The 26739-nt window shown below is 41.7% G+C and overlaps 2 protein-coding genes across 2 annotated transcripts in view; one reads left to right on the forward strand and one right to left on the reverse strand.

The window, feature by feature from the left end:
* Positions 1 to 3092: 3092 nt before the first annotated feature.
* On the reverse strand, positions 3093 to 8770 carry ubxn2a (UBX domain protein 2A). The gene is made up of 7 exons (XM_062411853.1): positions 8657 to 8770; positions 8208 to 8270; positions 6927 to 7038; positions 6390 to 6499; positions 5459 to 5596; positions 4692 to 4853; positions 3093 to 4023 (listed from the first exon to the last, which is right to left on the reverse strand). Exons 2-7 carry the CDS (start codon positions 8249 to 8251, stop codon positions 3840 to 3842), a joined length of 750 nt encoding a protein of 249 aa, XP_062267837.1. The 5' UTR covers positions 8252 to 8270; positions 8657 to 8770; the 3' UTR covers positions 3093 to 3839.
* A 1281-nt stretch (positions 8771 to 10051) lies between these two features.
* The window catches only part of atad2b (ATPase family AAA domain containing 2B), a 74538-nt gene continuing 57850 nt past the window's right edge, over positions 10052 to 26739 (forward strand). Inside the window, exons 1-19 of the mRNA XM_062411512.1 lie at positions 10052 to 10282; positions 12003 to 12169; positions 12422 to 12453; positions 12568 to 12715; positions 13253 to 13352; positions 13463 to 13586; positions 13767 to 13913; positions 14033 to 14108; positions 14301 to 14402; positions 14637 to 14748; positions 14906 to 15021; positions 15222 to 15396; positions 15614 to 15702; positions 16525 to 16684; positions 17897 to 17987; positions 18125 to 18436; positions 19387 to 19528; positions 20655 to 20841; positions 21188 to 21373. Coding sequence (XP_062267496.1) covers positions 10184 to 10282; positions 12003 to 12169; positions 12422 to 12453; positions 12568 to 12715; positions 13253 to 13352; positions 13463 to 13586; positions 13767 to 13913; positions 14033 to 14108; positions 14301 to 14402; positions 14637 to 14748; positions 14906 to 15021; positions 15222 to 15396; positions 15614 to 15702; positions 16525 to 16684; positions 17897 to 17987; positions 18125 to 18436; positions 19387 to 19528; positions 20655 to 20841; positions 21188 to 21373 — 2565 coding nt within the window. The 5' untranslated portion in view covers positions 10052 to 10183. The remainder of the gene's footprint in view (positions 10283 to 12002; positions 12170 to 12421; positions 12454 to 12567; positions 12716 to 13252; positions 13353 to 13462; positions 13587 to 13766; positions 13914 to 14032; positions 14109 to 14300; positions 14403 to 14636; positions 14749 to 14905; positions 15022 to 15221; positions 15397 to 15613; positions 15703 to 16524; positions 16685 to 17896; positions 17988 to 18124; positions 18437 to 19386; positions 19529 to 20654; positions 20842 to 21187; positions 21374 to 26739) is intronic.

Consider the following 26739-nt stretch of genomic DNA (forward strand, 5'->3'; position numbering starts at 1 on the left):
TCCTCATAGCCACAGAATGCAAATCCCAATGACTTAAATATTCAAATGCGGATAGACATGATTTAGGGTAAGGTTTACTTTAAGATTAGGGTTAGTTCAAGGGTGGGTTAAGGTAAGGTTATATTTGTCTTAAGGTTTAGGTTAAGGTTTAGGTTTAGGTTAATGTTAATGTTAATGTTAATGTTAATGTTAATGTTAGGTTCAGGTTGGTTAGATTTAGGTTACGGTTAGGTTTTGGGTTAGTTAAATAGTAAATATTGTTCAAGTTAGAGTAAGTCACAAGACTGTGTGTGTTAGTGTGTGTGTGTGTGTGTGTGTGTGTTTACGTGCATGTGTGTGTGGTGAGATGGCTGTAAACCTATTATTGTGAGGCTATGCAAAAAGTGTTTAGTGTTTAAGTGACACAGTGACAATGATACAGTGACACAACAGTGAGTCAGATGTGCCTCTCTATTCTTCACCTAGATGAGAAAACCCTTAAACATGTTTCCATAGAAAAAAACAATTGTCTATCACACCTGTAATCCACGTGATGTGTTGGAGGAATGTTTGAAATGTAGTTTGGTTATATTTTAATTAAATGTGCGGTTCTGTGGAATGAGGAACTTGAAAGGTGTGTTGGTGTGACAAGAATTCCTCAGCGACACGCTCAAGCATCCATCATGTTCCTCACACATATTTCCCACACTGTATCACCACCATCACCAATATAATGATATAACCATTAGCATAATTATAATATGTATCAAAATCTTAAGTCATTTTTGATTGTTAACTTATGGTATAGTACGAGTGTGGTAGGCATCAATGCTCAGAGGGTCACTCCACTGATTCAGCACTGACGGACTCATGAGATTGATTCAAAGAATTGTTGTCAAAAGCAAAGCAGCAGAGGCCAGAGTGTCTGGACTGGTATTTCCTAAAATGGGCTTAATAAGTCCCTAGATGTAATTTCCAATAATGCAGATTTGGTCACGCCAACATTTAAAATGGTGTACAAATATCAGTTTTTATCAATTTACCAGCTGAACAGCTTTGCAATCTTGTTGACTGGAATATTCTGTGAGTAAAACGCCCCGAGGAGTAAACAACACAGTAGGGAGCCGGGGCTAGGAGGAGGTTTCGTCACCAGGCGTTGACCCGCTCTCCCTGCAGGTCCACTCCCTGTGCAACCAAACCTGTGGAACCAAATATTTTGCAAATAGTTGTGGATTAATTCCACTGTGCCACCTTCCACTCTGAACAGGTTTGTTGTGTTAGTCTGAATCACAGGCATCCCGGTGTGTAAACAGACTTTCGGTTTGGTTTCGACTGTGTTTGGATGGATTAATATGTCAGTTGGATTTTCACTGTGGGATATCTTTTGATGTGGAGTCCATCTCTAAGTAATATGCAACCTGTGCAACGCACTCACACTTGTTTTCATGTGTAACATACTTACATTTATGGGCAGTGTGAGAAATTTACATCTACACTTAATTCTGTGTTTCTTTTGTGCAATCTACCTTGTTGCAATATGCCAGTGTACAATTCACTCAGTTTTTTTTTTTGGGGGGGGTGACACATTTAGATTTATAGTGTTATGCGAGTATTTAAAAGTGAATTCTGCTTTTAAAAGTTATTTTATTTTCACTTTTATTATTCATCTCTCTGTCTGCTGTATTGTGAGCCAGATGCAATAACATGTCGTTCAGGTGACAACAAATGTTTCATCCTCTAGATCTCATCAAACTAAATAATCCTTTACAATATATTTTTCTGAGGCTGGACTTAATTAAATCCACTATAGGATGTCTTCACCTGCATTTTTCAGGTTTGGGTCGAGATATAGTCCTGATGCTATTTTTACAGATCCTTTTACTTTAGGTCTATGTGACTTGTGGCATATTGGGTTCCCATTTGTTTTTCCCCACAAAGCCCCTCATGAGCAGTTCTTTTAGAGCGGGATGATTATTCTCCACAGTAAGCCTCTCCTCAGATTATGACAACAAACATGTCATGGAGACCCCGGCTCCTGAACCCTGCACCTCTCCAATGAATTCCAAGCACGCACACCACAAACCTGCATTACTGACAAAGGAAAAGGCACCAAGACATGAGAAGTCAGGCATATGACCTGCATTAGAACGGGTATGTTTCCGATAATGCGTGAAGAGGAATGTGCAAAATGAAAGGTTGGCTGCTGCGCGAGTAAAAGGGTCGTTCTGAAAGGAAATGTGGGAGTTAAAGGGAAAGTAATTCCCTGCATACTTAGCCTTATTAAATATGTAGCACAAAGGAAATGTGCTCTCTTTTACTCTTTAGCCAGACCCCCTCTGGCTGTCAACCGAGTGATGCTCGCAGCCTCCGAGTTCAGGTTAAAAGATCCTAAAATGTGCAGCATGGCCTCACAAGAGGGTAATTCTTCAAGAAGGGATTATGATGTTCCTGCTGCCGAGTTCCTTCCCCTGACCTTGACCATCATGGGGCTGTCATCTCCAAATGCACACACTTACATCCCTCCCTCCTTCCCACTGCTTTAAATATTGAAGATGGATAATGGTGTTTGCCTTCCTCGCGAAGGCCTGGCAGAAAAGCTCGGACACAGAGACATAAGCACACACACGCGTGTGCTCACACATTTGCCAAGAAAAACAAGATTCAAGACTCATGAGGAAGAAAAAAAAAAGAGCAAGGATTCAACTTTGTTTCACCCCATCTGAATTATACGTTTATCTTCACCCCTTTTCAACTCAGAAGCCACTGACTTCTACACCCTAATGGCTGATGTTAAACTCAGTGATCAGTGTAGTTCCACTTCATACCGTTAGATAAATGCCTTTCATATTCAGTAGGCCAGGAAACAACACAGTGAAGACATCACTCCTCAAAATCGGACTTCTTTGACATCAGCAGCCCCTCCTCCACCTCCTTAATCTCAGCCCCCATTAAATCAGCACTGACAGCACAGATGTTGCATTACAACATGAAACAAGGCGCAGCTTGGTATCAATGCCATAATCACCATACCTGCGGCCAGCACACAACACCTGGGGCAGCATTAATATGAATATTGATTCACTACATCATAAATAAATCATAAAAAATGCTCATAAGTTTGAGGAAGATTTTTATTGTACCGTGATGTGTGATGCAGTCAAATGAAAGAATACAAATCACATGTTTAATTTAATCTCGTCCCGCAAAAAAAGGCAAATTTACTCAAAATCAGTCAGGCCAACATAAATAGCAAGCTGTTAAATATATATTTATTCTTTTCATCATATAATATATGGTGCAAAAGAAGTAAAATATGTCCAATATATATATATTTGTAAACCTACGAGATAAAACTGAGTATCAGCTGCTTGTTTTTTACTGTAGATAGTGCAGAAAAATGGTTATCACAGTTAGGGAAGACTTTGGAGAGTTGTTGGTGCTGGCTGTTGGTGGTGTGGGATTATGGGGGAAGGGTGAATGCAGGGTCATATGTAGTAAACCAACAGATGGACATACGTGGTCGACCATCTGCACAGGGCAATAGATATGGTTTTTGCGTTGATGGTTTTCCTGCAATTAGGCGGAGCTCCACTAGTAGATAAACACTGCCCCCCCCCCAGAGGGAGAAGACAGAGTATTGACAACACCTCAGCAGCACCTTTGTAAGTAACAGACAACATTTCCATTCGATAATCCGGCACAGAGACTGTAGAGGGAAATAACAATCATCAAATGCAGCACAAACTGCTGAATATTAAGGTTTTAAGTTACAGAGGGCACTCAGGGCGCTATCTGGGTGGTGGGGGTGTGTCAGTGAGGAGGAAAAGTGGCGTGTTATGTGAATTACAGGGCCCTGCTGGTCAGGACTGTCCAAACGGCGCCTGTGTGTTCAGGGGTCTCTGGACAATGACAGCGTTGGCCAAGTCTGCCTCTTCCAGGCTCAACTCTTTGTCGCTGAGCTCTCGGAAAGGAAGCGATGTGGTCAGGACAAAAGGCGGGCAGCTCCTCTGGCAGCGCCCTACGAAATCCTGCACGTCGGTGATCCTGGAAAAGAAACGGAACTGTATAAAAATAAAACAATAGACAGAAATATTCCCTACAGAACCCCTGCCAGATACTATAAGGCACTATACTGGTATCATCATCTATTATTTATCACGACTCAGCTTGTAGATGCGATCCTATGGCGGCGCTTGTCTTCACACAACGAGGCTAGCTGGAGGTTGCAGGGGTTCAGTCCTCTCTATCCTTTAGCTGCTAACCCTGTTATATAAAAGCTGCATCAGAGTTACGCAATCTCTCTCTCTCTGGGGATTTTATAGATCCACTCCGTTGCTACATCTCAGATTATGTTTTCTGCAGCCCCATGCACTGTGGCAGGGGGATAGAACATGCACCGTGCCTTCAAACTCCAGCAGACTAGAACAAGGCATTACGTAATCCTCCAACAAACCCCCCCACCCCTCGCCATCCCTTTAACTGGAACAAACCAAAATCTTTTGTCATTCCTTGAGCTACTTCTATCCTGCGACGCTCGAGATTATGGGATTTGCAGAAAGCACAGCAGGAGTAGAGAGAATCTTTTTTTTCTTCCTTGCATGGGATGCCAACCGCTGTTTTTTTTTAAAATATGTACATGACATTTGATGTTGTCGAGCTCACAGATTGAGATGTGCAGAGACGCGTTTTGGCCTTGACACCGTGATACTTACCGATGCGATAGGTTAAACCTCTGAACCAATCTCCTGCCGTCGGCCAACCAGATTTGCAGGGAGGTGACGGGAAGGGTGTGGTCTAGTGTTACCATGGGAATAGGAGGAGATTCTCCATCCTCATGCACAGACGGTGACCTGGCCACAACTCTGGGTGCAACACTGGGAGAGGCAGGAATAAATAACAGATTAAGAGCCAGTTGGAAGGACGGTATTTATAGCCTGTGCTTTATGCATTTGTCTAATTTTGATAACAGCTATGTGTGGGCAGAAATTTTTTTGTACAAAAATATGTTGGGATAATTAAGTATTCATAAAGTGATACTCTGAAAATTCTGCGGCTCTCGGTTCATCTGTGTGACTGTCGGCCTGGTCAGATTTGCAGTTTTTTGGATACATGGATTCAGAGGGACACCTAGTGGTACAAAGCTGTATGGCATCTTTGAACATCACAGACACTACTAGGGCTGTATATGATAATGGCAGCACACAAGTACATTATTACTTGTGGCATTGGTTCCCGAACTAGGGGGTCAGGAACCCCTGGAGGCTGTGAGACATGTTGTTTGGGATAATGGGGCTTGCAATATTCTGGCAGGGCTACTTTGGGGGTCAGGAGCTGAAAGGTTTAGGAACCTCTGACCTATGATCATAGATATATGAGAAATAATAATTTTTTTACAAAAGGAAAATTATTTATCAACACGTGTTATACTCTGAAATTCATCGGTTTACCAGGTTAAATTTTTACTGCGACAATCTCGTACCTGCCAAGTCGGTATCCTTGGCCGCTAAAAGCGTGAAAGGCCCTTTTCTTGGGTACATAATTTTCCTCTGTCAGGTCCTCCACATTGATCTCCAGCTCCTGCTCTTCCGCTCTGCTCTCCCACTCTGCTGGAAGCTCTCTGGGAAAAATATGATCGATTGATCAATATGACAAATGAGCTCTACTGAGCATTATGCTTTATCTGTCTTGTCGAGCCTGGTTGAGGAGCTAATTTTCCCTTTGGGGACTCAACCAATGAATCAAAACAAGTGCACACGTTATGCTACATATGAGACACATGCAGGGTGCAGCTCTCAGATATATTCACTGTATAGACAAAGGTTACACTTTCATGTAATGTAAAGCTATACAATTACATCTGTGCCCAGTCTGAACTGGGCAACAGACAGGAGCTTTGTGTATTAATATTAATGGGTCAAACAAGTTTTTACTTAACATTCATAGAACTCAACATCAAATGCACATCTGAAAGGGAAATGGTGTAATTACATGGTTGTTATTTTCTTCTTTAATTTACTTTAAACCATTAAGTCATTCAGGTACCGGTAGCAGTAGCTTGCAATGGATGAAAGGCCAACAGAAACCTCTGAAGTAATAGGAAATCAGTGTAATAACGGCATTGCATGATTATCAACAGCTAGGACATCGGTGTTGTAACACAGGCCACTTGCACATTGTGCTGTTTTCAATTTAAGCGCTTTTCAAAGAAAGTACGGGCCAAATACGGATTCATCAAAGCCCTAATTTTCAGCATGTGGGAGGTAATTACTGTTTCCCTGGTAATAATCAACAACCCAATCAGACATCATGACATTACTGTTCTTTTGTGCTTTGCAGTGGCTGAATAATATCCAGCATGCTTTACTCTTTAATATTCTTCAAGAGTTCAAGCATGGCCTCAATTATCTCACCCCCTCTTGATTGCATCCAGGAAGTCTTGGTTCTCTGGTATGGAGTAGCTGCGGAACTCCTGATCATTTACAGTGAAGCCGTCCTTCCACAGCCTCACCACCATCTCCACCTTGACAGAAAGGACACACACACACACAAGCTCTGATCGGCCTGAAACACATGCAGAGGCCTCAGTGGGTAGTAAACTGGCCAAAGACTCTGGTGGCTATGCAGCTGTCAACATGAATGGGTTAGTATGAACAAAGGAGCGGCGTCCATAAGTCATGGTATACCTGGAATGTCATGACCGATTGCTCTACATAACAATGCAACTCTTTTCTGTATGTAAGCCTGAATGTATTTTGCTGTAGCTAAAATGTCTTTTTATTTGTATATTTGTTTTAAATGTGTTAAATGTTAATCATAAACAAAACAAAAGTCCATCACTATAGCTATCCAAAGTAACTCAAAGAAAGCTGATGATTGATTGCACAGCTGCATGAGGTGAGTTTACAGATGTGGCTCAGGGGATTAGTAGAGGTGAAGTTGTTACTGACCTTTGATGACCCCGAAGCATCGTAACAAATCTTCTCCACCTCATCGAGAAGGTCTTCGACTGAGAAACTACGCTTCATTTGAGCCTCCTCTGCATTTTCTTCCTTGACAGCCCTTCAAGAAAATTGACATGTGTGTAATTCACTCATTAGATGTCTTATTGAGTTCAGCCTGCGGACGCAAGGTCTATTTTAAGAACAGTCTGACTTGTTTGGCTCCGGCTTTAGTAAGAGGAAAAGTTGATTAATAGGCAGAGAGACTCGAGATTTTTGGAATCCTTTAAGGAAAAGTGTTTCATTTAAGTTACCTACAATCAAATAAAAAGTGGAATAATGTTACATGGAACTGCTCACCTCCAGATTCACCACAGCTCTTCTCTGTCATCAGTGCTCAACCAGTGAAGCCCAAAGGCATTGCATTTCTTTCTTTCTTTCTCTGTCTGGCAAATACTGTAACACTTTCTTTTCTGCTCTCAAACATAAACCCTTACGCTCATCCACCCACACATGTGGTAGCCTTCAGTTGTCATAATAACTCAAAAGGTGTTTAGATGGCCAGTCTGGGCTACTGTAAAAAGCATGGCGGCCTCAGTAGAGAGGACTTGCTCCAGATATATAAATATAAAAAGGTCCAATCTAGGGTAAAAAAAAACTTTTCTTCCAATTTAAACTATCACACACTAGAGAAAACACCACTAGGATTATTACATATTCATATCTGCCAATAGATCCCTTTCGCCTAAATCCAACTGAACCTTTAACTTGTGTTTTTTTTGTTACTGTGGTTAAATCTAATTCCCACCTCTTCAAGTGCTGTAATGTGTATTTGTGCTGGTCACAAAATGTCATTGCAATTTAAGTTATTTAAGATAAGATAAGAAGTCCTTTATTAGTCCTGCAATGGGGAAATTTGCAATGTTACAGCAGCAGAAGACAACACATATGTAGCATGCACTACTTGGGTGAAGGAATGTAAAGAAATAAAATTAAATACATGTAATTAAACCGGTGTATACAGTGTAAGAACAGTATTGTGTGTCAGAACATGGATTGCACATAACTGTTTATATTGCACAGAATTATTTTTACAAATGAATATAGTACATTGAATATTGCTGAGTTGAGACATGTTAAAGTGACCGTCCATAGTGGTGGTGCATGTAGTTTATCTTGGAGCAGAGCTGGTTGTACAGTCTTCAGTAATAATAATAATAATAATACAAATTAATAATAATAACAGTAGTAATAATAATGATAAATATATGCAATGCACTTGTTACTTACCAGTTGTCATCTTTCTCACCCCCCACAGTATCAATCTCTTTCATGACCTCTTGTGTTTCCCATCTAAACACAAAAAGGATGCATTAGTACACCCGTATTAAACAGCAGTGAAAGCACAGGTCATGATGGAATGAGCTAAAGAGCTCAAGCTTCTTAGTATGTTCATGTTGACCTGTATTAGCTTGGCGGGTTAAACGTAAATTGACCCGCTGACATCAAGTGTGTTAAAACGGATGACAATGATTTAAAAAAAAAAAATGTACCCACAAAAAAAACAGCAGTTATTTCTGGTTCATTATGTAAGTGGGCGTCACGGAGCCACGGACGTGCATGGAGCCAACAACACATGAGCTGTGTTCAACACGACCGGGATTATCACACACATAGACACACACCATGGCAGCTCGTTCACATACGCGTATTCAGGGTAAAGTCAGACAGAGATTTACCAGTCAGTGTGTGGCGGCTTGATCCAGAGGTACACATCTGCTGCGTCTCTTCTTCTTCTGCTGAGCAATAATGTGTGACGCGACGCGGCCGTAAGTCCACAGCGACTGTCGTGACACCACACACCACACACTGCTGGCTAAGCACATCTTCAATTCACCTAAATTTAGATCAGTTCAATTCAAATTAATTCAATCACTTCAATTAACTTCACGTCACCTCACTTCAATTCAATTTAGATCATTTCAATTCAAATAAATCCCATTCAATTGACAATAAAATTCACTATCTATCTATCCATCTCTCTATCTATCTATCTGTAATGTAATAGCACAATGTGCCATATTCATGCGGACATGATGTGTATGTCATTTTTTACCCAATTATAATAATTGTGAGAAATTAATTCATATTAAGCTGGCCATGAAAATGTATTTCTTTAGAAGATTATAATTAGTGAACAGAGCTAAGAAACCATGAGGATTAGTTGTTGTCTAGTTTGTTCTTGCTTTAAATCGTTACTTTTATAAATAATTTAATTATAAATTAACAGAATTTGAATCCACAAACTAGGCCTTTGAAATATATATGTGTGTGTGAACATAGTGCTGTAATGTTTCCAAGAAAATAAAAAAAGGTTTTGGTAATGTTTTGCGCGAACAAATATGTAGCCAAAATTATGAAATATTTTATTAAACAGTTGCATCTTCCTTGAAGTCTTCTGTTATTGTCACACCTGTAGGGGAGATAGCACAGCAGGTTTAAAATTCACAATGTGATTTCACGCTGATGATTCAGTCATTTATTATCTCATATTTGTCCAGTATGGGACCCAAAGGACACAGTGTACATAATGCGGAGCACAACACGACTAATGATCCTCCTTTCTCAATACTTTACACTAGAGGTGCATTGCGTTTAACAGACACCAATGTTCAATCTCTGGTTAGTTTATGAGACTGAATTGAACTATTTCGTGAACTTTTTGCAGTAAATTAAATACACTAAACCAGGGATTAACATGTAGTTCCTTTGGTGGGCACACTGTGTACTCAACTTTCCAAACACTGCAGATTTTCTGGTTCCTAATATTGTTCCTTCATTATCACTTGATATGAGCCTCGGGATAACGTATTCAAGTGACTTTATTTAACTTTAAGAATTTGTGCTTAAATATATATAAAAACACCAAACCATAGACTGCAACTTATGAAACATAAGCACATCCTCATGTGTTGACTTGAGTGATCCTGTGTGATGTTTGTGTATTCTCCTTATGATAACTGAGGCACTAGTTCATAATGGGAATCGACCAGTCAGCTAAAAAATAGTGCACCTGCCTAACAGTCCCACGTCCATAGAGAGGGAGAGAGAGAGAGGCGGACACGGAGGGAGCGCGAGAGAGAGAGAGAGGCAGGGAGAGAGGGATAGAGAGAGAGAAATGGCGCCTCTATTCTGCGCTCACTGAGTCTCTGTTTGGAGCCGGTCAGGGAGAACCAGTAAGGGCAAGACAAAAGAAAACAGAAAACATGGTGAACACACGGAAGAGCTCTCGGTCGGGCAGCGGCCCCTTCATCTCCTCCAGGACCCGGTCGTCGTCGAGACCCGAGCGGAGCTCTGAGGAACATGTAAGCCGGCGTCTTCTTTTCTCTGCCGGCTGAGCTAGCTGCCTGCCCGGCTCTATCGCTAGTTGGCTAGGTAGCCGTAGCCGTGGCCTCAAGGTGCTCCGCAGCAGACCCGTCGCTTCCGCACAAACGCGGGCACCGTCGAGCCTGACACCCGCACGGCCACGCAGGTACACACCGCAGCCAGTGGACGCGGCGGGTCGTGCGTGTGTCACCTGCAGCGAACGCGTCGCACAGCTGTCAAATCACGAGCTAGCGCTGTTCACTCCCGGCTAGCACCAACTTCAGTTCCCTTTGTGTTTGGCTTCACCCGGCTCACTTGTTTCACTGCTGCCTCCAAGAACTAGACCCGTATTTCAGAGACAACAGGGAGATGGACACGGAGCCATCAGCCGCGTGTCTCGTCCCCATGCTGGGGCTGTCCGCTCATTTATTTTTCTCAAATGTGAAGAGAGAGCGATAGTTGAGCTAGCGCTTGTTGGCTGGAGCTAGCCTGTTAGCTTTCAGTGGGGGAAGGGAGTCCCCGGTTCACAACAGTTGGCTGGCTCCAGTCCCGTATATAGCAAGTCTGAACTTGGTGAACTTTCTGTTGTGTGTACCTCAAAGACCCCCACCGTCCGTTTCTACCATACGCGCTCGAAAAGCGTGTATATGTCATTAAACTGAGTGATATTCTTCTACTATTTGGACATGCACACTCAGTTTATGGCTTTGGTTTCTCCCCTGGTCGTCTGACCTACAAGCTGCCTGACAGTCTTTGTCTCAAAATGTAAACACAGAGATTATGCAAGTCGACAGGCTCTGTGTCAACGCGCAATTTACGGTTATTATTGCACTTAGCAGGGGCGAGCAACATAAATCACCCATCTGACAACTTACTGAGCCATTAGCACATGTCTTGGGAGTTCCACCGGGCTGTTTGGCGAGGACTTACACTTTTTCTACATTGTGGTTCAACAAATTCGAGTCATTCCTGGGCTTCTGTCCAGTCTTGGTGATTGCAAGCCAGGCTGACTGATGACACATGGAAATGCAATGCTCTGATTAACAGGCTTTAGGGTGATATCCCTTTACACATCTACAATTTATCAGGTTTCCAAGAATTAAAGCTTGATTTTTTGCAAGACCTCAGACACCTTTGGTTTAAAATGGCCATCGGTGTGTGACATTCTTTCAATGATTGACTCTTGTCGAGGTGCAAGTGTCGGGCCACCTCTGCTCGTGGCTTCCCTGTTGATGCATCTTCAGCAATTTCAGTCCGTCTGCGTCTATCCAGCCTGTCAAACAAACCCCTCTGCAGGCATTGCAGACAGTTGCCTATGAAGACAGTGAGATATGCTCTCGTATCAGCAGGGAAGTTGAGCTGTGAAGGGCGTGAGCATCAAGGGCATATGTCTGCTTGGTGCTGTGTTGTGATAGTGAGAATACATTGGGGAGTTGGGATCAAGGTGCCATGTCTCTGACAAGACTTCTTGTTTTGGCTTTTGTAGTTTTATCTTTTTCTTTGTCGTTGTGGATTTGATATTTACTTGATCAGTTTGGTCATACTTGCCTTCTCTTTGCTTAATATTCTGATTTATGTTATAATTGACAGATGGGATTTTGCTACCCAAATATGTATAAAAAAGTAGTCAGTCTGTTTTTTCGTTGCTTGCCTATTCTGGTTGACTGACAGACTTGCTTTGTACCTCTCTTAAATTTTGGTGTTGTGTTTGTTGTGCAGAAGGAGCCCAGTAGTGATGTGAGCAGTCCCAGTAGCCCCCAGCTGGCTCCCCCTTCCAAGCGGACGCGGAGGCAGACGGCCTCTGAGCCCAGCTCCAGTGATACCTCCCCATCCCCGCAAACCAAGGGCCAGAGGGTCAGCTGGGAAATCCCTACCTACCGCACAAGGTCAGTTGCTGGTTTTTATTTCACTCATAAGTATTTGTGAAAGTGTGATAGCAGAGCATATTATGATAGGTTGTCCTTAACAATTTATTTTAGTAAAGAGTTGAATGGAAATAATTTAGTTTAATAATGTATCTACAGTTAGAGTAGTCTGTATAGTTATTTAGGTAAACAACATGCAATCAGTGGTCAACTTCTGTGTGCTTGATTGCCCTCTTGAAATGTTCATACATATTTTCCCTTTGTTTTTCCTAGGCTGTCCTCTCGCATAATGCAGAACGGACATGGTAATTCACTTATTTTCAATTTGATCCTTTTTTAAGTTGTATACTGAACATATGCAATTTGGAAGCAAATCATTTCAAGTTTGGCCCTAATTATAATTTTTGTCAATCCTGCAGCGCATGTGAGTCACCGGAATAATGAGAGCGGAGGTGGAGATCACTCTCGTATGAATGGCCATGTGGAGCTGAAGAGGAGCTGCCGGGTGAAGAAAAGCCAATTTGAACACCTCAATCAGAGCCTGCTGTTTGATCAACTAGTCAACAGGTAGTAGGCACCCACACTGCTGATACATGTTCTACAGTATTGCTATGAACACAGGAAAAGATAAGAAGAAAGAAGATGCATGACCGAGAAAAAAATTATTTGTATGATAAATATGAAAAGTTTAACCTTTTTTGAGAATTATTTGGTTGCCAAAGCACCCAGGTCTTCTGTCTTCAGAACGCTTGTATTTGTAAATACATACAATTTGACATTTCAACTATTTATATTTAGGCACATTGATTTTGTAACAAGCAGTGTGGATGTTGTTGCTCCATTTACTGCAGTTGAACATCGCAAGAGTTAAAACAAGCACTTTAAAATAACAGATGACAGTATTTTACCTTCATTATCATTCTTTCTTTTGCAATTCACATGGAATAAAGAGGCTCGCGACAGTAGCACCACTGTCCAAAAGTGCTCTGCAGATTACCTACTGTATATCTCCTAGTCACAAATGTTGATTTGTGTTGCTCTTCTTTAGAGGTTCCTTCAGTTTGTCATATTCTATGTTGTTCTGCGACTGGTGTGTTTGTGTAGCACTGCTGAGGCTGTCCTCCAGGAGATGGACAACATCAGCAGCATCAGGCAGAACCGTGAGGTGGAGCGACTTCGCATGTGGACTGGAGACACTGTGGAGGTGAGTCTGGCCATGCTGCAACACAAAAAGCCAAACTAGAAAAGTACAGTGCAGCTGCATTATGATATTATTTGAACATGAGTGATAGCCTTAAGGCTTTGTTCTTTCAGGAAAACCTGGATATGTATTCCCGGGTGAAGCGCAGGAAATCCATGCGCAGGAGCGCTTTCAACATGCCAGCACACCACAAGGTCCTGAGCAAAACAGAGCAGGAAGATGAAGAAGGGACGGAAGGTCAGCGTCCTAATGTTTCACTCATGATGCAGTGAAGTGAAGCATAGATCATGAAATCTTTATGATGCATCTTCTCCTCAAATCCAAAACGAGGCTTAGTATAGTTTTGGATAATCTTCTGCAAGCTTATATTGGTAGAACTTTCATTTGCAGTTTGAAAACCACATTTGTGTCTTTCAGAATCTCACGAGGAAGATGCGGAAGATGCGGAGGACCACGATGAAGATGATGAAGGGGATGAAGCAGAAGAGGCAGGAGAGGAAAATGGCAGGCCATATAATCTGAGACAGCGAAAGGCAGTGCAGAGATACGAGGCACCACCTATTGGTAATTACAGTTTTTTCCTTCTAAATCAATCTTGCCTATATGAGCCACATGTTCACTTGATTTGATTTGACTTAAGTCTAGATCTGTGACAACCAGATGTTTTATGTTTGCTTTCTCAGAGCCTGTGAACAGAAAACAGAGCAACCCCTCACTTTTTGACACCCACAGATCCCCAGCACGAAGAAGCCATATAAGGTTAGTAGAACTGTAATATGTGAAAGTCTCTGTCAGATCTGATGCTGAATTTGCAACCTTGTGTTAGTAATTAGATGCTTTTTCCATACCATGCCGATCCAGTCTGTGGTTATAAATAAGTTTGTTTTCATCATTGAGGACTGTGATGGTGTTGTGGTGTGATACTGAATCTAGATTCTCACACTTCTCCAGAGTGAAGAAACATGCCATTCACAGCAGTGACACCACCTCGTCATCTGATGAAGAGCGGTTTGAGCGGCGAAAAAGCAAAAGCATGTGCCGGGCCAGAAACAGGTGATGCCATCTATCTGTCCATATTCAGCATTTCAACCCCCTTTCATCTGCTTCTGATTTACCTCTACTTTGATTGAAACACTCTTATATTATCATGTACTTTTTCTTAAAAATGATCTCTCAAAAATGTGATATCTAGGGCTGCTAACATTGGTACAATAGTTTTAGCAATGGCATTGGTGCAGTTGTGCTCCTCAGAAGTAATCACTCATATTATTGTTATGTGTTTCACAGATGTTTGCCCATGAACTTGAATTCAGAAGACCTGGCAAGCGGGGTTTTGCGCGACAGGGGGAAAGTGGGTGCCAGCTTGGCTGATGTGGATCCAATGAACCTGGATAGCTCTGTGAGTGGAAATGATAATAGATGTCAAAAAGATGCAGATCTTAGTATGAGTTTGTAGTTTGGAAGTCACAATTCGTTTTGTAGTCAAACCGAGCGTCCTAATATTTTTCAAAGATTTTAAATATTCATGTTAAGTGCTAACTGTGTTTTCTCCTCAGGTGAAATTTGACAAAGTGGGAGGCCTCAGTAATCACATTCAGTCACTAAAAGAGATGGTCGTTTTCCCGCTTCTTTACCCTGAGGTCTTTGAAAAATTCAAGATTCAGCCTCCCAGGTGAGAAGAAATAACATGTGGCAGGTTGTTTCTAGATTGTAACTATTTTTTGTTGAGTGATGTAAAAAGAGACTACATTGAAACTCCATAACAGATGTGCCTGGCCACTGTCATGAAATTGTAGTTTTTGTCTCCATATGTACATAAGACATGGTTTTTTGTACGTTACAAAACTCATTTCATCTCCCTTCCATTTTCAGAGGATGTTTGTTCTACGGCCCACCAGGGACAGGAAAGACCCTGGTTGCGCGGGCACTTGCCAACGAGTGTAGCCAGGGAGACAAGAAGGTTTCCTTCTTCATGAGGAAAGGAGCCGACTGCCTCAGCAAGTGGGTCGGCGAATCAGAACGCCAGCTACGCCTGCTCTTTGATCAGGTGAGTCAGTGCTTTGGTAAGGTCCAAAGCAAATTTTATATCCTAGCAACCACCACTTGTCTTATTTATTCACAATTTGGAAATAGAAAACTGGTTGTTTGCTGCTTCAATGATGTCTCATGTGTGCAGCCTCTGGTAACTTGTTTTGCATGTTTTTACTGACTGAAATGAGCATTATGTTTCTTTGGCCTGAACATACACATATCTCTTTGTTCAGGCATACTTGATGAGGCCATCCATTATTTTCTTCGATGAGATTGATGGTTTGGCTCCCGTTCGCTCCAGCAGGCAAGACCAGATACACAGGTGAGAGTAATGGGTTGTAACCCTCATACGAGAATGAACAACTGTTCTGTGCATTTGTTTATGCCTGAAACGTACTGGTTTATTTGTTAGAAGACTGGGGGCCTGTACTAGGAAGCAGGATTTGCGGTTATTGGGGTAACTTAAGTTTTAGTTAAGGGATTTCGGTCCTAAGAAGTGAACAAGCTTTGTATCGGGGTAAATCCCCATGGTCACTAATGCTGCACTCGTCCGGAGCAGGTTAAGTTGGTGATGAGAGATAAACCTATGTTAAATCTCCACACACTGAACAATCAATTCCTTTGGAGTTTTCTTGGATTTGTAGAAGGTCTCTGTGAAGGGAAGGGTCTACAAACAATGACATAATCCCACTGTTTCTGAGATATCAATTTTGCAACACTAATCAAAATACATTTGTGAAATATTTGGCTCTGCTCCCATTTACCTGTGATTGGTCATACGCAGTAAATGCCGCCCCCTTTCATGCGCACACGCTCATATGTAGAGTAGGAAAGCCTTGGTTGAATTAACAAGTTGATAACCAGCTTTCTGTAACCGCTTAGTCTTTTGTGACTGTTAGGTTAAGTTCACCCTGATATAAGAAACATAACCTGGGTATGTTGAACTCGCTTTGGTGCGTGTGTGTGTCAGGAACAGTATGTCTCAGGATGATTTTGTGTACACAATAAATTACAGTTAGATTTTATTACTGTCAGTAATAATCAGGCAGTTTTTTTGTTTGGTGTTATTTTGGGTATAATTTTAAATACAGCAGAATACTCAAAGTATTGCTAAATGTCTTATAATCTCTTTCCCTTTGTCTAGTTCTATTGTGTCCACCCTGCTGGCCTTGATGGATGGCTTGGACAGTCGTGGGGAGATAGTGGTCATTGGTGCTACAAACAGACTTGACTCTATCGACCCGGCACTCAGGAGGCCTGGACGCTTTGACCGGGAGTTTCTGTTCAGCCTGCCCGACAAGAAGGTGAGACAAAGCTGAACATCAATATTTGACATGTGTAAATGGACACAGGCATTGTCATCACTTGAAGTCTGGCGCCGCACTGATTGGCATACCTAAAACATTGCTTATCAGAACATATACCTATATAACTGTAAATTGCGTCTGTATTTCTATAAATAAAAACTAGGTCACAGCTTGCAATATTTTGTGTAAGGGTAGCTTAAATCATATACAACACTGTACCCACATATACAACACAGGTAGAGACACAAGATAATGCTGATGTAATTACTGTTTACTTTATTTAATTTATTTAAGTCCTGTGACAGAATTAGTAAACACAGCCTCTATTAAGAGTTTCCTCTGCTCTTTTTAATTAGCTGTCGGGCGTTCTGATCCAACAAGCAGATGCTCATTAGTTTACTGGAAAATTTCAAATCAATTTTAGCAGATTTATTATGATTCAGATCTAAATGCATCAATGCTGCACTTGGGAAACCTAGTTTTTCCTCCCCCCGCTACTCGCAAAAGAATGTTACACGTGTGTCAATGTGATTGTGAGTCAGAGCAACATCTCAGTGTACGTGACACCTCCTCATCGACTCTATTTAATGGGGTCACCTTGCAACGTTTGTCCATACCATACTATGATTGGTAATCAAAGCCTAATCTGCAGGCCAGTGGAGGCTAAGCTCAGCAGTGGTGAGCTCAGACTAATTAAAAACTTTGCTGTAGTGCAAGTGGTGATCTTCTCTATTCAGCGCCCTCCTGGTGTCACAAGAAGCCTGAATGAATTATGGCCCAGCTGCGCTGTTTGCATAGAAAAGGGAGATGTGATGAAAGATGATGAAAACATGGTTCATGACAAAGACCACATTGTTGTTAAAGCCTCATCATCAAAGCACAGTCCTGTAGAGATGTTGCAGTGAATTGACGAGCGTACTGTGCTGCAGTAGGAGCGAACCACTCAGTAGAGCTAGTTTTTGATCTTTCTCCTGGTGTTATTGGTTTGAAATGGGGGAAATTGGCTACCATAATTTAGGAATTTTTTTAAGATATTAGATCTGCACAGAGACTATAACTTGCACTGCTTATCACACAGGAATGATAATATAATTATTGCATGAGGGCCTTTTTATTGGTGTTTTTACTTTGTGGTAGTACTGACCCTGCTATCTTTTGTCCCCGTCCTTCTCATCTTTTTACCCTTGTCCACCCAAATCCTCTTTTCAGGCCAGAAAGCAAATCTTGGAGATTCACACGCAGGACTGGAATCCCAAATTGGCTGAGCCATTTGTAGATGAACTTGCAGAGAAATGTGTCGGTAAGAGCTACATCTGTCAATAATACTATAATCTTGATTTCAAATTATCACTGGGCAACTGTTTGACATTAATGGTCTCTTTTTTAAATCAAGGAATGAAATATTTACTAACTTGTGTGTGTCTGGTTTGCTCTAAGGCTACTGTGGTGCTGACATCAAAGCACTTTGCACAGAGGCAACCTTGATGGCGCTGCGTCGACGCTACCCCCAGATCTACGGCAGCAGCGTCAAACTGAAGCTAGATGTAACATCCATCGTCTTGGGGCCTGGCGACTTCAGCAAGGCCATAAGTACAATCGTCCCAGCCTCCCAGAGGGCCCTGGCCCCCCCTGGCCGAGCCCTGTCCCCCACCCTCAGGCCCCTTCTTGCAAGCTCTTTTTCCTTGGTGCTGAAAGCTCTGCTCCGAGTCTTCCCCCACGCTCAGTGTGCTGACAGGGACAACACACACGGTAAGGATCTGGGACTAAGGGGCCCATAGTTTGAGCTGCATAGGGCTCTAGACTAACTTTTTACATGGGTGTGCCTGACTTCTTCATTTAGGAGCACCAGCACATAAGTTAGGTGCACCCAAATGTTTTCACTTCAATAATACACCTTTTATACTCTAAAGGTATAATATTTACAATAATATTATATAATATATAATCAAAGAAACCACACACAAACAGGACAATGAAAAATGGCCTCCTGGCTGTGCTTACAGAAATTGCTCTAGAATAAATATTAAACATTTGTCAAAGGATAAATGCTACCAGCTCAGTAAACAGGCTGGGATGTTTATGATTTAGATGAGCTTTTTGTTCGCAGCCAGAAGCACTGCTGTATCATTTGTTTTCACTTTCCTGCTGCTGCTTCTCCTGCCTTGACTCTATCTTGACCTCTTCTCCCCTGCTACCTGTCTCAGTGGGCTTTCCCTGTTGGCACTTCTGTAATAAGGTGGAGAGATAGAGATAATCAAATACTACAAAGTGCTTTGTGACAAACGAGTACACTGAACAGTATGCAGAAGTGATTGTGCAGAGATTGGATAACCAGTCATCCTGTGAGCACTTCAATAACCCAGCTCCCACTCCAGTTAAGAGTCTTTACACCAGATTAGCTGCACCGTAGCACATTCCCAGAGTTTTGCTTCTTGCACCCAATAATGACATCAATTTCTCAGGTTGATGTGTCACTTAAGTCACATTACATCTCGCCTAATAAGCCAGCTCCCTTATTTTATACTCACCTTTTTGGCAGAATGACCACATTAATGTCAGTGATAGTGTTGCTTTTAGGATTGAACTTTGAACTAACAACCTTTTTAAGTGCATTTACCACGATTATTGTTCCGTAATTTCAGGAAAATTGAGTTTCTACTTGTTCATGGTTGTAAAAGCAGTGCTCTTCTCTGTCCTAGGCGGTGACAATCAACTGCTAGAAGAGGACCAGTACAGCGACGATGAGGAAGGCTCTTCTTCCATCTATGAAGTCGAGCCTGCTGCCTCCCCAAAGAGTCATCTCTCTTCTGCTAGGCACAGACCCTTCATCCATTTCTCCAAGTAAGTCCACAGACCTTTTTTTTTATGGGCATATGGTGACAAGTTGCAAAGTTTAAGAAAGTACAATATTGCTTGCATAATTGTCTCTTTTATTCAAGTTTTATTTGTTTTTGTCCATGTTTGTGGTATTTTCAGAGTGAAATTTGATAAATGTTGGCTTTCGGTGAAGTACAGATTGAGGGATTTCCTTAATCTTATTTGAGGTGAAAGTTTTAAATAATCGTGATTTAGATTTTAAGTCTTATCTCCGAGCCCTAAGACTTAATTTCAAATACAACTAAAACTGCACCAAAGTGGTAAGATTTTGGATTTGAAGCAGACAAAGGTCATCGTTACAAATAATATCATATGTCACTCAGTGGTCCTGCCGACTGTGGCACTTCTTCATTCACTGCTTTTAATTTAGTGGACTGTAGTCACTACACTCATTCATAATGTCTGTCTCATTATATTCGACTTGGGAGTGTGTGCTGTGTCAAATGTGACACCTAGTGGTAGATTTTGGTACACTGTTCCAATCTGATGTTTGACTTGATATTATTTGGTTTGAGGATTTTCACACAACCCAACCTCAGAGGGACACCTCTAAATTCCAACATGGAATGTTTCCCATACAAGTCATTAAACATGTCAAACTGTATACCAAGATGAATGAGCATCAAACTGCTCAGTGGCTTCACAGGCAGATCTAGTCTAGACCACAGTGTTAGATCAGACGAGAGGATGAAAGTGAAAAGAGAAGTAAAAAAAAAGCTCTGAAATCTGACTCACAAGCTTTGCTTCCATTCAGAAATTCTGACTGAAACGAGATCGCAGAAAAAAAGGAATTATCAAGCACTGACATTTTGCTTTTCATTTACTGGAACCACTTATTGATGAACCCAGTAAGCCAGTTTATTTATATAATATATATATAGAATTTCTTTCAAACTTTCTTTTCATTGTCAGGGTCTCCATTTATCACCTCACTTGGTCAGACCTGTAACAGCCTTTCTTTTTCTCTAGACTGCTGTGTCATGGGACATCCTAATTTGTCCCGCCACAGTTTTAAACTACTTATGTGTAAGAATCAGCGATCATGACGCGATATACACAAGGCTAACTATGAACTCCCATCTGCTTCCAGCTCCGCCCTCCAACAGCCCACAGCATACCGGCCTCGTCTGTTGTTGACGGGGGCCTCGGGCTCAGGACAGAGCTCCAACTTGGCCCCTGCATTGTTGCACCATCTGGACAAGCTGCCAGTGCATCGGCTGGACTTACCCACTCTCTACTCTGTCAGTGCTAAGACTCCAGAAGAGTCCTGTGCTCAGGTAACACACACACACACACACACACACACACACACACACACACACACACACACACACACACACACACACACACACACACACACACACACACACACACACACACACACACACACACACACACACACACACACACACACACACACACACACACACACACACACACACACACACACACACACACACACACACACACACACACACACAAACGCACACACACACTTACACATTCATGCAGAGGTGTATGTGCAGATATTCACGCACATGCAGACCAACACAAACCCATAATAAACAACATACCTGACTTAAGGTATACAGAGGCAGCACTGACCTATCTGTGTGTTTGCAGGTATTTCGTGAGGCATGCCGCAGCGTACCCAGTGTTGTCTTCATGCCACATATCTCGGAGTGGTGGGAGGCCGTGGGTGACACTGTGAAGAGCACCTTCCTCACCCTGCTGCATGATGTGCCCTCCTTCAGCCCTATCCTTATCCTCGCCACCGCGGAGACTCACTACTCACAGCTGTCAGAAGAGGTACACTCACAAGCTCTGTTCATTCCTGGCGTTAAAATGCATGATGTGATCACAACAGGAAAGTTCCTAATAGTTGGATTCACCCATGACATTAGAATAGGTCTCCACATGCGTCTTGAGTGACCACTTATCAGTATGGATATAAACACATAATTTCCTTTTTGCAAAGACCAGAGGGGTTGTTTTCAGCTGGTGAAAGGCTAGCAATGCACTGAAGATATCATAAAATAGCAAACCAGGTTTACTTTGGTTTGTTCCAGGCAAAGATGTTTTGAGCACTGGTAAATTCTACGTGCTTGTCCAAATTTTCAGATGTCCTGGACAAAGTGTGTGTTTTGAGAGGATGCCAGTTGAGTAGGGAGGTCCTTTGATGCGGACCCAGACACATTAGCACACACACTGGTAAAAGAATGTGGCCACAGGCAACCCAGATTTCAAAACCTTTCTGGGCGATTGGGTCTCAATGCATTTTTGACATTTATATTAGTGATGGGATCCCACAACACCCATGTTAATGCCTGGTATTAGTGGCCACACTCGCGTACGCATCTGAGCTGACATTTTCAGATTTAACTGGAGGCCTGTCCTATGTTTTGGGTTTGCATATTACTTTTGAAGAAATTGTGACAGGGTCATGTGTTAACCTGAAGTTTTTTTTTAAATGGAATAGAGTCTAAATCCTGATTCAAAGGTTCCTCTCTTTCCTCTCGTAGTCAGGGGCACTGGTGCAGAGACACACAGAGTTCACAGTCAAGGTCTTCTGCACCCACAGAGTCTTTATCTACTTTGGCTCCATCTGGCTTTTCTTGTCATTTATCCCACTGCCCACTTTTCTCCCTTGGTATCCTCAGCATTGCTCCTTTATCCTTTCCCCTGGATTTATTATTCTCTATCGAGAGCCAAAGCGAAGTCAGACCACCCGCAGTGGGCTAGGCTGTTAGGGAGGGATTGAGAGACTGAGGGGAAATGGGAGAAAATTAGAGTGGAAAGAGAGATGGAGGGAAATGAGGAGGAGGGTCCTCTCTTGTCAAGCAACAGAAGGGATTTAATTAGATCAGAGAGTTGGCAGGCCCAGGAAACACACACACAGTCTGCAATGTCTGTGCAGACTCTTTTTTTTTTTTCTTGTTTCTGTATTTGTGCATCATCCCTGGACATGGTTCACAGCTGGAAGGGCTTATGGGATGTTTCTCTCCCTATAGCTGACAGGGAGACACCTGGGCTTCTTTAATCTCTAAAGCTCTAGTCGCCACTTCTTCTCTTTAATCTGTCCTATTTTCTTCTGGTCTTATCTTTATTTCATGCCATTCTTCACTTTCTTTATGTTTATGCCTGATAGTTCCCTGCAATTCTATGCATTGTTTTACGGTTTTACCTTACTTAACTCTACCATTTCATTTGATTCACATGCTGTGTTAACAAATTAAGCATGAAAATGGAGGTAATCACATCCTACAGACCATTTAGCTCTTCATTACATACTGGGTGACTGGCAGAAACATGCAGGATTGGCAATTACTGCTTTCCTTATATTACCTTTTCTTTGGTCATTGAACACAAAGCAACGTTGATTGGGAAACTTGATGGGACCAACGGTGTGCTCAAGACAAAATTGAGCCGGCATGAGGGTATCAAGGCGGTCCTTAGACTAAGAAGACTTTCTCTTATGTGCTAACCATTTTAGTGTCATGCACTGCTAGTTCACAGTAGGGTTACAACATTGCACTTGTGAATCACTTTCTTTGTTAACTTTTTTAAATGTATCTATCTAATTCCAGATATCATTGTCTTTGTCTATGTAGCTCTAATATCTTGAGAACTGTTCATTTTATCGGCTTCACACTTTCCATGTGTATTGTTAAGGGCCCATGGAAGTGCAATGTTGAATTTGGTGCGATTTGGACATGCGATATGTTCAGCACCAGCACTTCATAGCAGCTCGTGGATCCTTGTACTGAGTCGAGTTTCACCGAGCATGAATAAACAGGTGATCAGCTGCATGGTTCTGTGGACTGAGTCCTGCTTAACTTGCTGGGGCTCAATTGTTGCAGGTCACTTTTACAGTTTCAGAGAGACAACAGCGACTAGCATTACCACAGGCCAAGTCAACAGCCCAATTGAAACGAGCAGGTTTAAAACATCTTCTTTTTACTCTTTTATAAAGTCATATTTAAGAGCATATTTGTTGCTTGTACTACACAACGGGCCTATGTCCTCCCACACTGACAATGATAAAACCCTTTGTAATATGTGTGATGATGAATGCTTGACAGAGAGATGAACATTATTGCATTACCCTTGTGCTGGACTGCTGCCCAGTTTATGCTTTTATTTACTCTGAGAAATTGACTCTTAACACCGCTGACATTTTAGCTGCTCTGTTAATGAATTGAAGATTGATCTCTTTGAAGTAAGCTCCATTTGGCCCCACTGGGTGCTTCAGACAAGCTTCCGTTTGAAAGCTTAGCAGTTTTGGTAATTGCAGCTGTTCAATGAATTATTTAAAATATCAGCGATTCTGGTTATTTGGGAGGAAACTCATTTTATGTTGACCATATAACACATAACTGTGCTGACCCCTGTTGTCAATGTATTGTAAACAAAACGCGTAATCTCTGTAGAGAAAAGTATACGTTATGTCTTGCCTGCTGCGTGCTGAATCACCCTTTTCTCTTTCGTTGTGAACGCATCTGCACGGAGAAGCTCCTTCTGCATTCTTCATATGTGAAAGGGAAACTCCGGAGAAAGTCCGGACCAAATTTTCCAGTTATTTTGTGTAGTTCATGTCTGAAAAGCCAAAACACTGAGGAAAGATTCCACAGAGCTACAGCTGATGGTGATTTTCAGAGTGATGCAAAGATTACAAGGTCAGTCCTTACAATGCTAAGGGGATCATATCTCTAGTTGGACCCACTGAAATGTTGTCCCAGGCTTTCTAGAGAGAGTATGATTCGCAAACTTACAGTTTTGGTTTTGTCCAGTAATTGGATCAAGAAAGTCTTTTGTTTAAACGATGCTGCTTATTTTTTTGTCTCTTGAACATCATTCGGGCAACGTTTGGTTTTAATGTTTAGTCATGGATATTCTACAGTCTTTGGTGCTTTGGGTGATTTGGCTATCTTTCACAGTGTTGCTTCACTCGCTGGCTCCGAGAACACAGTGACAGCTGCTGTCTCAGCTCCAAACCTCAGCAGGGAGCAGGCAGCATCCCTCCCCAGCCAAAACTGACACTGCAGGCTCGGGTCCAACTACATGGCCTCCTTCCCTCCCTTAACAGCCGTTTACTATGCATAGATTGACTTGCTTTTGCGGTGGAGGACTGATGGAAACTGCTAGAACATGAGATTGTCAGGGTGAAGTAACAGCCGTTATTGACAGCAGTCAGGGAGAGTTGGCGTCGCATCAGTATTTATATTTACCACTTTAACACTTTTTGGGGGATCTGTGTTTTGTGGAATCACAAGTGCATTATAATGCATGAACTGCATGTTAATTATGAATGATACGCTCCATTTTGCCCCAAGGACACGATTATTGATGCACCAGTGCTGAGCCACAACAGATGTAATGTAGTAAACAACAGAGCTATGTCACCTCAACAATGTATTCAGACCCTTTACCTTTGGTGGATTTTGAATATGGGGGTTTTCAATTGCCATTACTGATATTTAGTGCGATGGGTGACTAATGGCTGCTCGATAATGCTGCTAACATGTTAAGTAGTAATGGCAAAAAAGACACAATATTGCTGAACTTAAAATTATAATTGGTTAATGCTAATGCATTATTCACTTGGAAACACAAAATATTTGAAAATAGAAATTTTGCATTATCTCTGCTTAAGTAGCTTTATGCAAATATAAGTCACAGAAAATGTCTGCACTCAGCAAATGTGTGTGACATATTTTGGTTTATTGGCCTTGTGAGCTCAGCAGATGGGGTTTATCTCAAAATGCCAGATTGCGTTAATAGTTTTTTTTAAATTCCTTTTATTGTTCTTTGCTACAAAGGAGTTTCTGAGACAGTTAATTTTTAAGGTGAAGTCATTGAGAATGCTACATTATTTTATTCATCAACCCTTACTCGGTGTCACAATTGACATCTTTAGTTTGATAACATCTTAAAGACGTTTTTATTAGGGACACAAAATGTTTGTTACCTATTATCTGCTCTGAATTATTTTGCAATTGTAAAAAAAAAAATTAAAAACGAGCTTACTGACTTTTTATATTTCACCTTGTTAAATCTTGCCATCAGACTGTACTATTCTTTCATTTTTGGTCCTTTGTTTCTTGAACAACTAGTTGGCTGTTGAAATAGTGACAGAGCAGTGTAGTCAGATTGTCAGTTGTTTTCTTATAACTTTTTATTTCCAGCTCTCTCATTTAAAGCCAACCCTTCTTTAAAACCATTCATCTATCCTCACAGATCTGCTAGCCCTCCCTGTGTCAACACCCCTGCAGCTCATACCATGATGAAAAGTACTGATAATCATTACCTGCCTCCTACTTTGATGGCTTCAGTCTCCCCTACTGTTTTCCTCATTTTTTTCCCATTCCTCCTTTTTTTTACCCCCCTTTTGCAATCCAGAGAGATAGGATAAGAAAAAGAGCAGAGGAAGATGTAGAGAGAAAGGCAGAACAAACACACCATCCGTACAGGGGAGGATCGATGTGAAAGACAGATGGGGGGAGATAAAGTGGAAAGCAGGTGCTTAGCCAGCAACAGGGCTTCCCGTCGGGAGCAGCCTTAGCCTCATAGAGCACAATCACAGAACAGAGTTGGGATCTTGATGCCCCCTGTAGCCCCAGTGTAGACTCAGTAGACAGTAAGGTAGCTGGGTTATGGCTTGTGTATTTCATTATCTTTCTTTTTTCTCTTTATGTTATGAATAAAGAAAGGAAGTGATTGGCATACAAATTGACATTGATTCTTGGGAATCAATGTCAATTCCCAACCTTCTCATTTGACTGCTTCATCACTGGTCTGCAGTCAAATGAGAAGGTTGGACATAAAAATGTAAATAGTTAATATCCAAGCAGCGTGTTTGAGTTTATACTTTGTTCAGTTGTGCTTTCACCTCGTGCAGTGGCTGATGAGAACAGACACTTCAGCTTCTCTGCATACTAAACAATTTAATATTTATCATTGTGCTCCTTAAGTGATCTACCCGGTGTACCAAATGAATAGAATTAGATTGAAACAAGTGTTCTCAAATTCTGATTTGGTGTTGATTTTGTGTACTTTCCTATGAACAAAACCGAAGACGGAGGACAGAACCTTTGACATATATAACTGCTATTGTACCATTGCTTCCATGCTTGTTTTGCATTATTATTTTATATGCAGAAAAAGTAGTTTAAATT

This window comes from Platichthys flesus, chromosome 18, assembly GCF_949316205.1.
Source record: "Platichthys flesus chromosome 18, fPlaFle2.1, whole genome shotgun sequence".
In the NCBI taxonomy this organism is placed as follows: Eukaryota; Metazoa; Chordata; class Actinopteri; order Pleuronectiformes; family Pleuronectidae; genus Platichthys; species Platichthys flesus.

Coding starts and splice junctions, on each gene's coding strand:
- ubxn2a (XM_062411853.1), bottom strand. CDS start 8,251: ATGAAAGAGATTGATACTGTGGGGGGTGAGAAAGATGACAACTG. Junction 6,500..6,926: donor ATGCTTCGGGGTCATCAAAG/GTCAGTAACAAC, acceptor CTTTCTGTCAAG/GTGGAGATGGTGGTGAGGCT. Junction 4,854..5,458: donor CAAGGATACCGACTTGGCAG/GTACGAGATTGT, acceptor TGCCTCTCCCAG/TGTTGCACCCAGAGTTGTGG.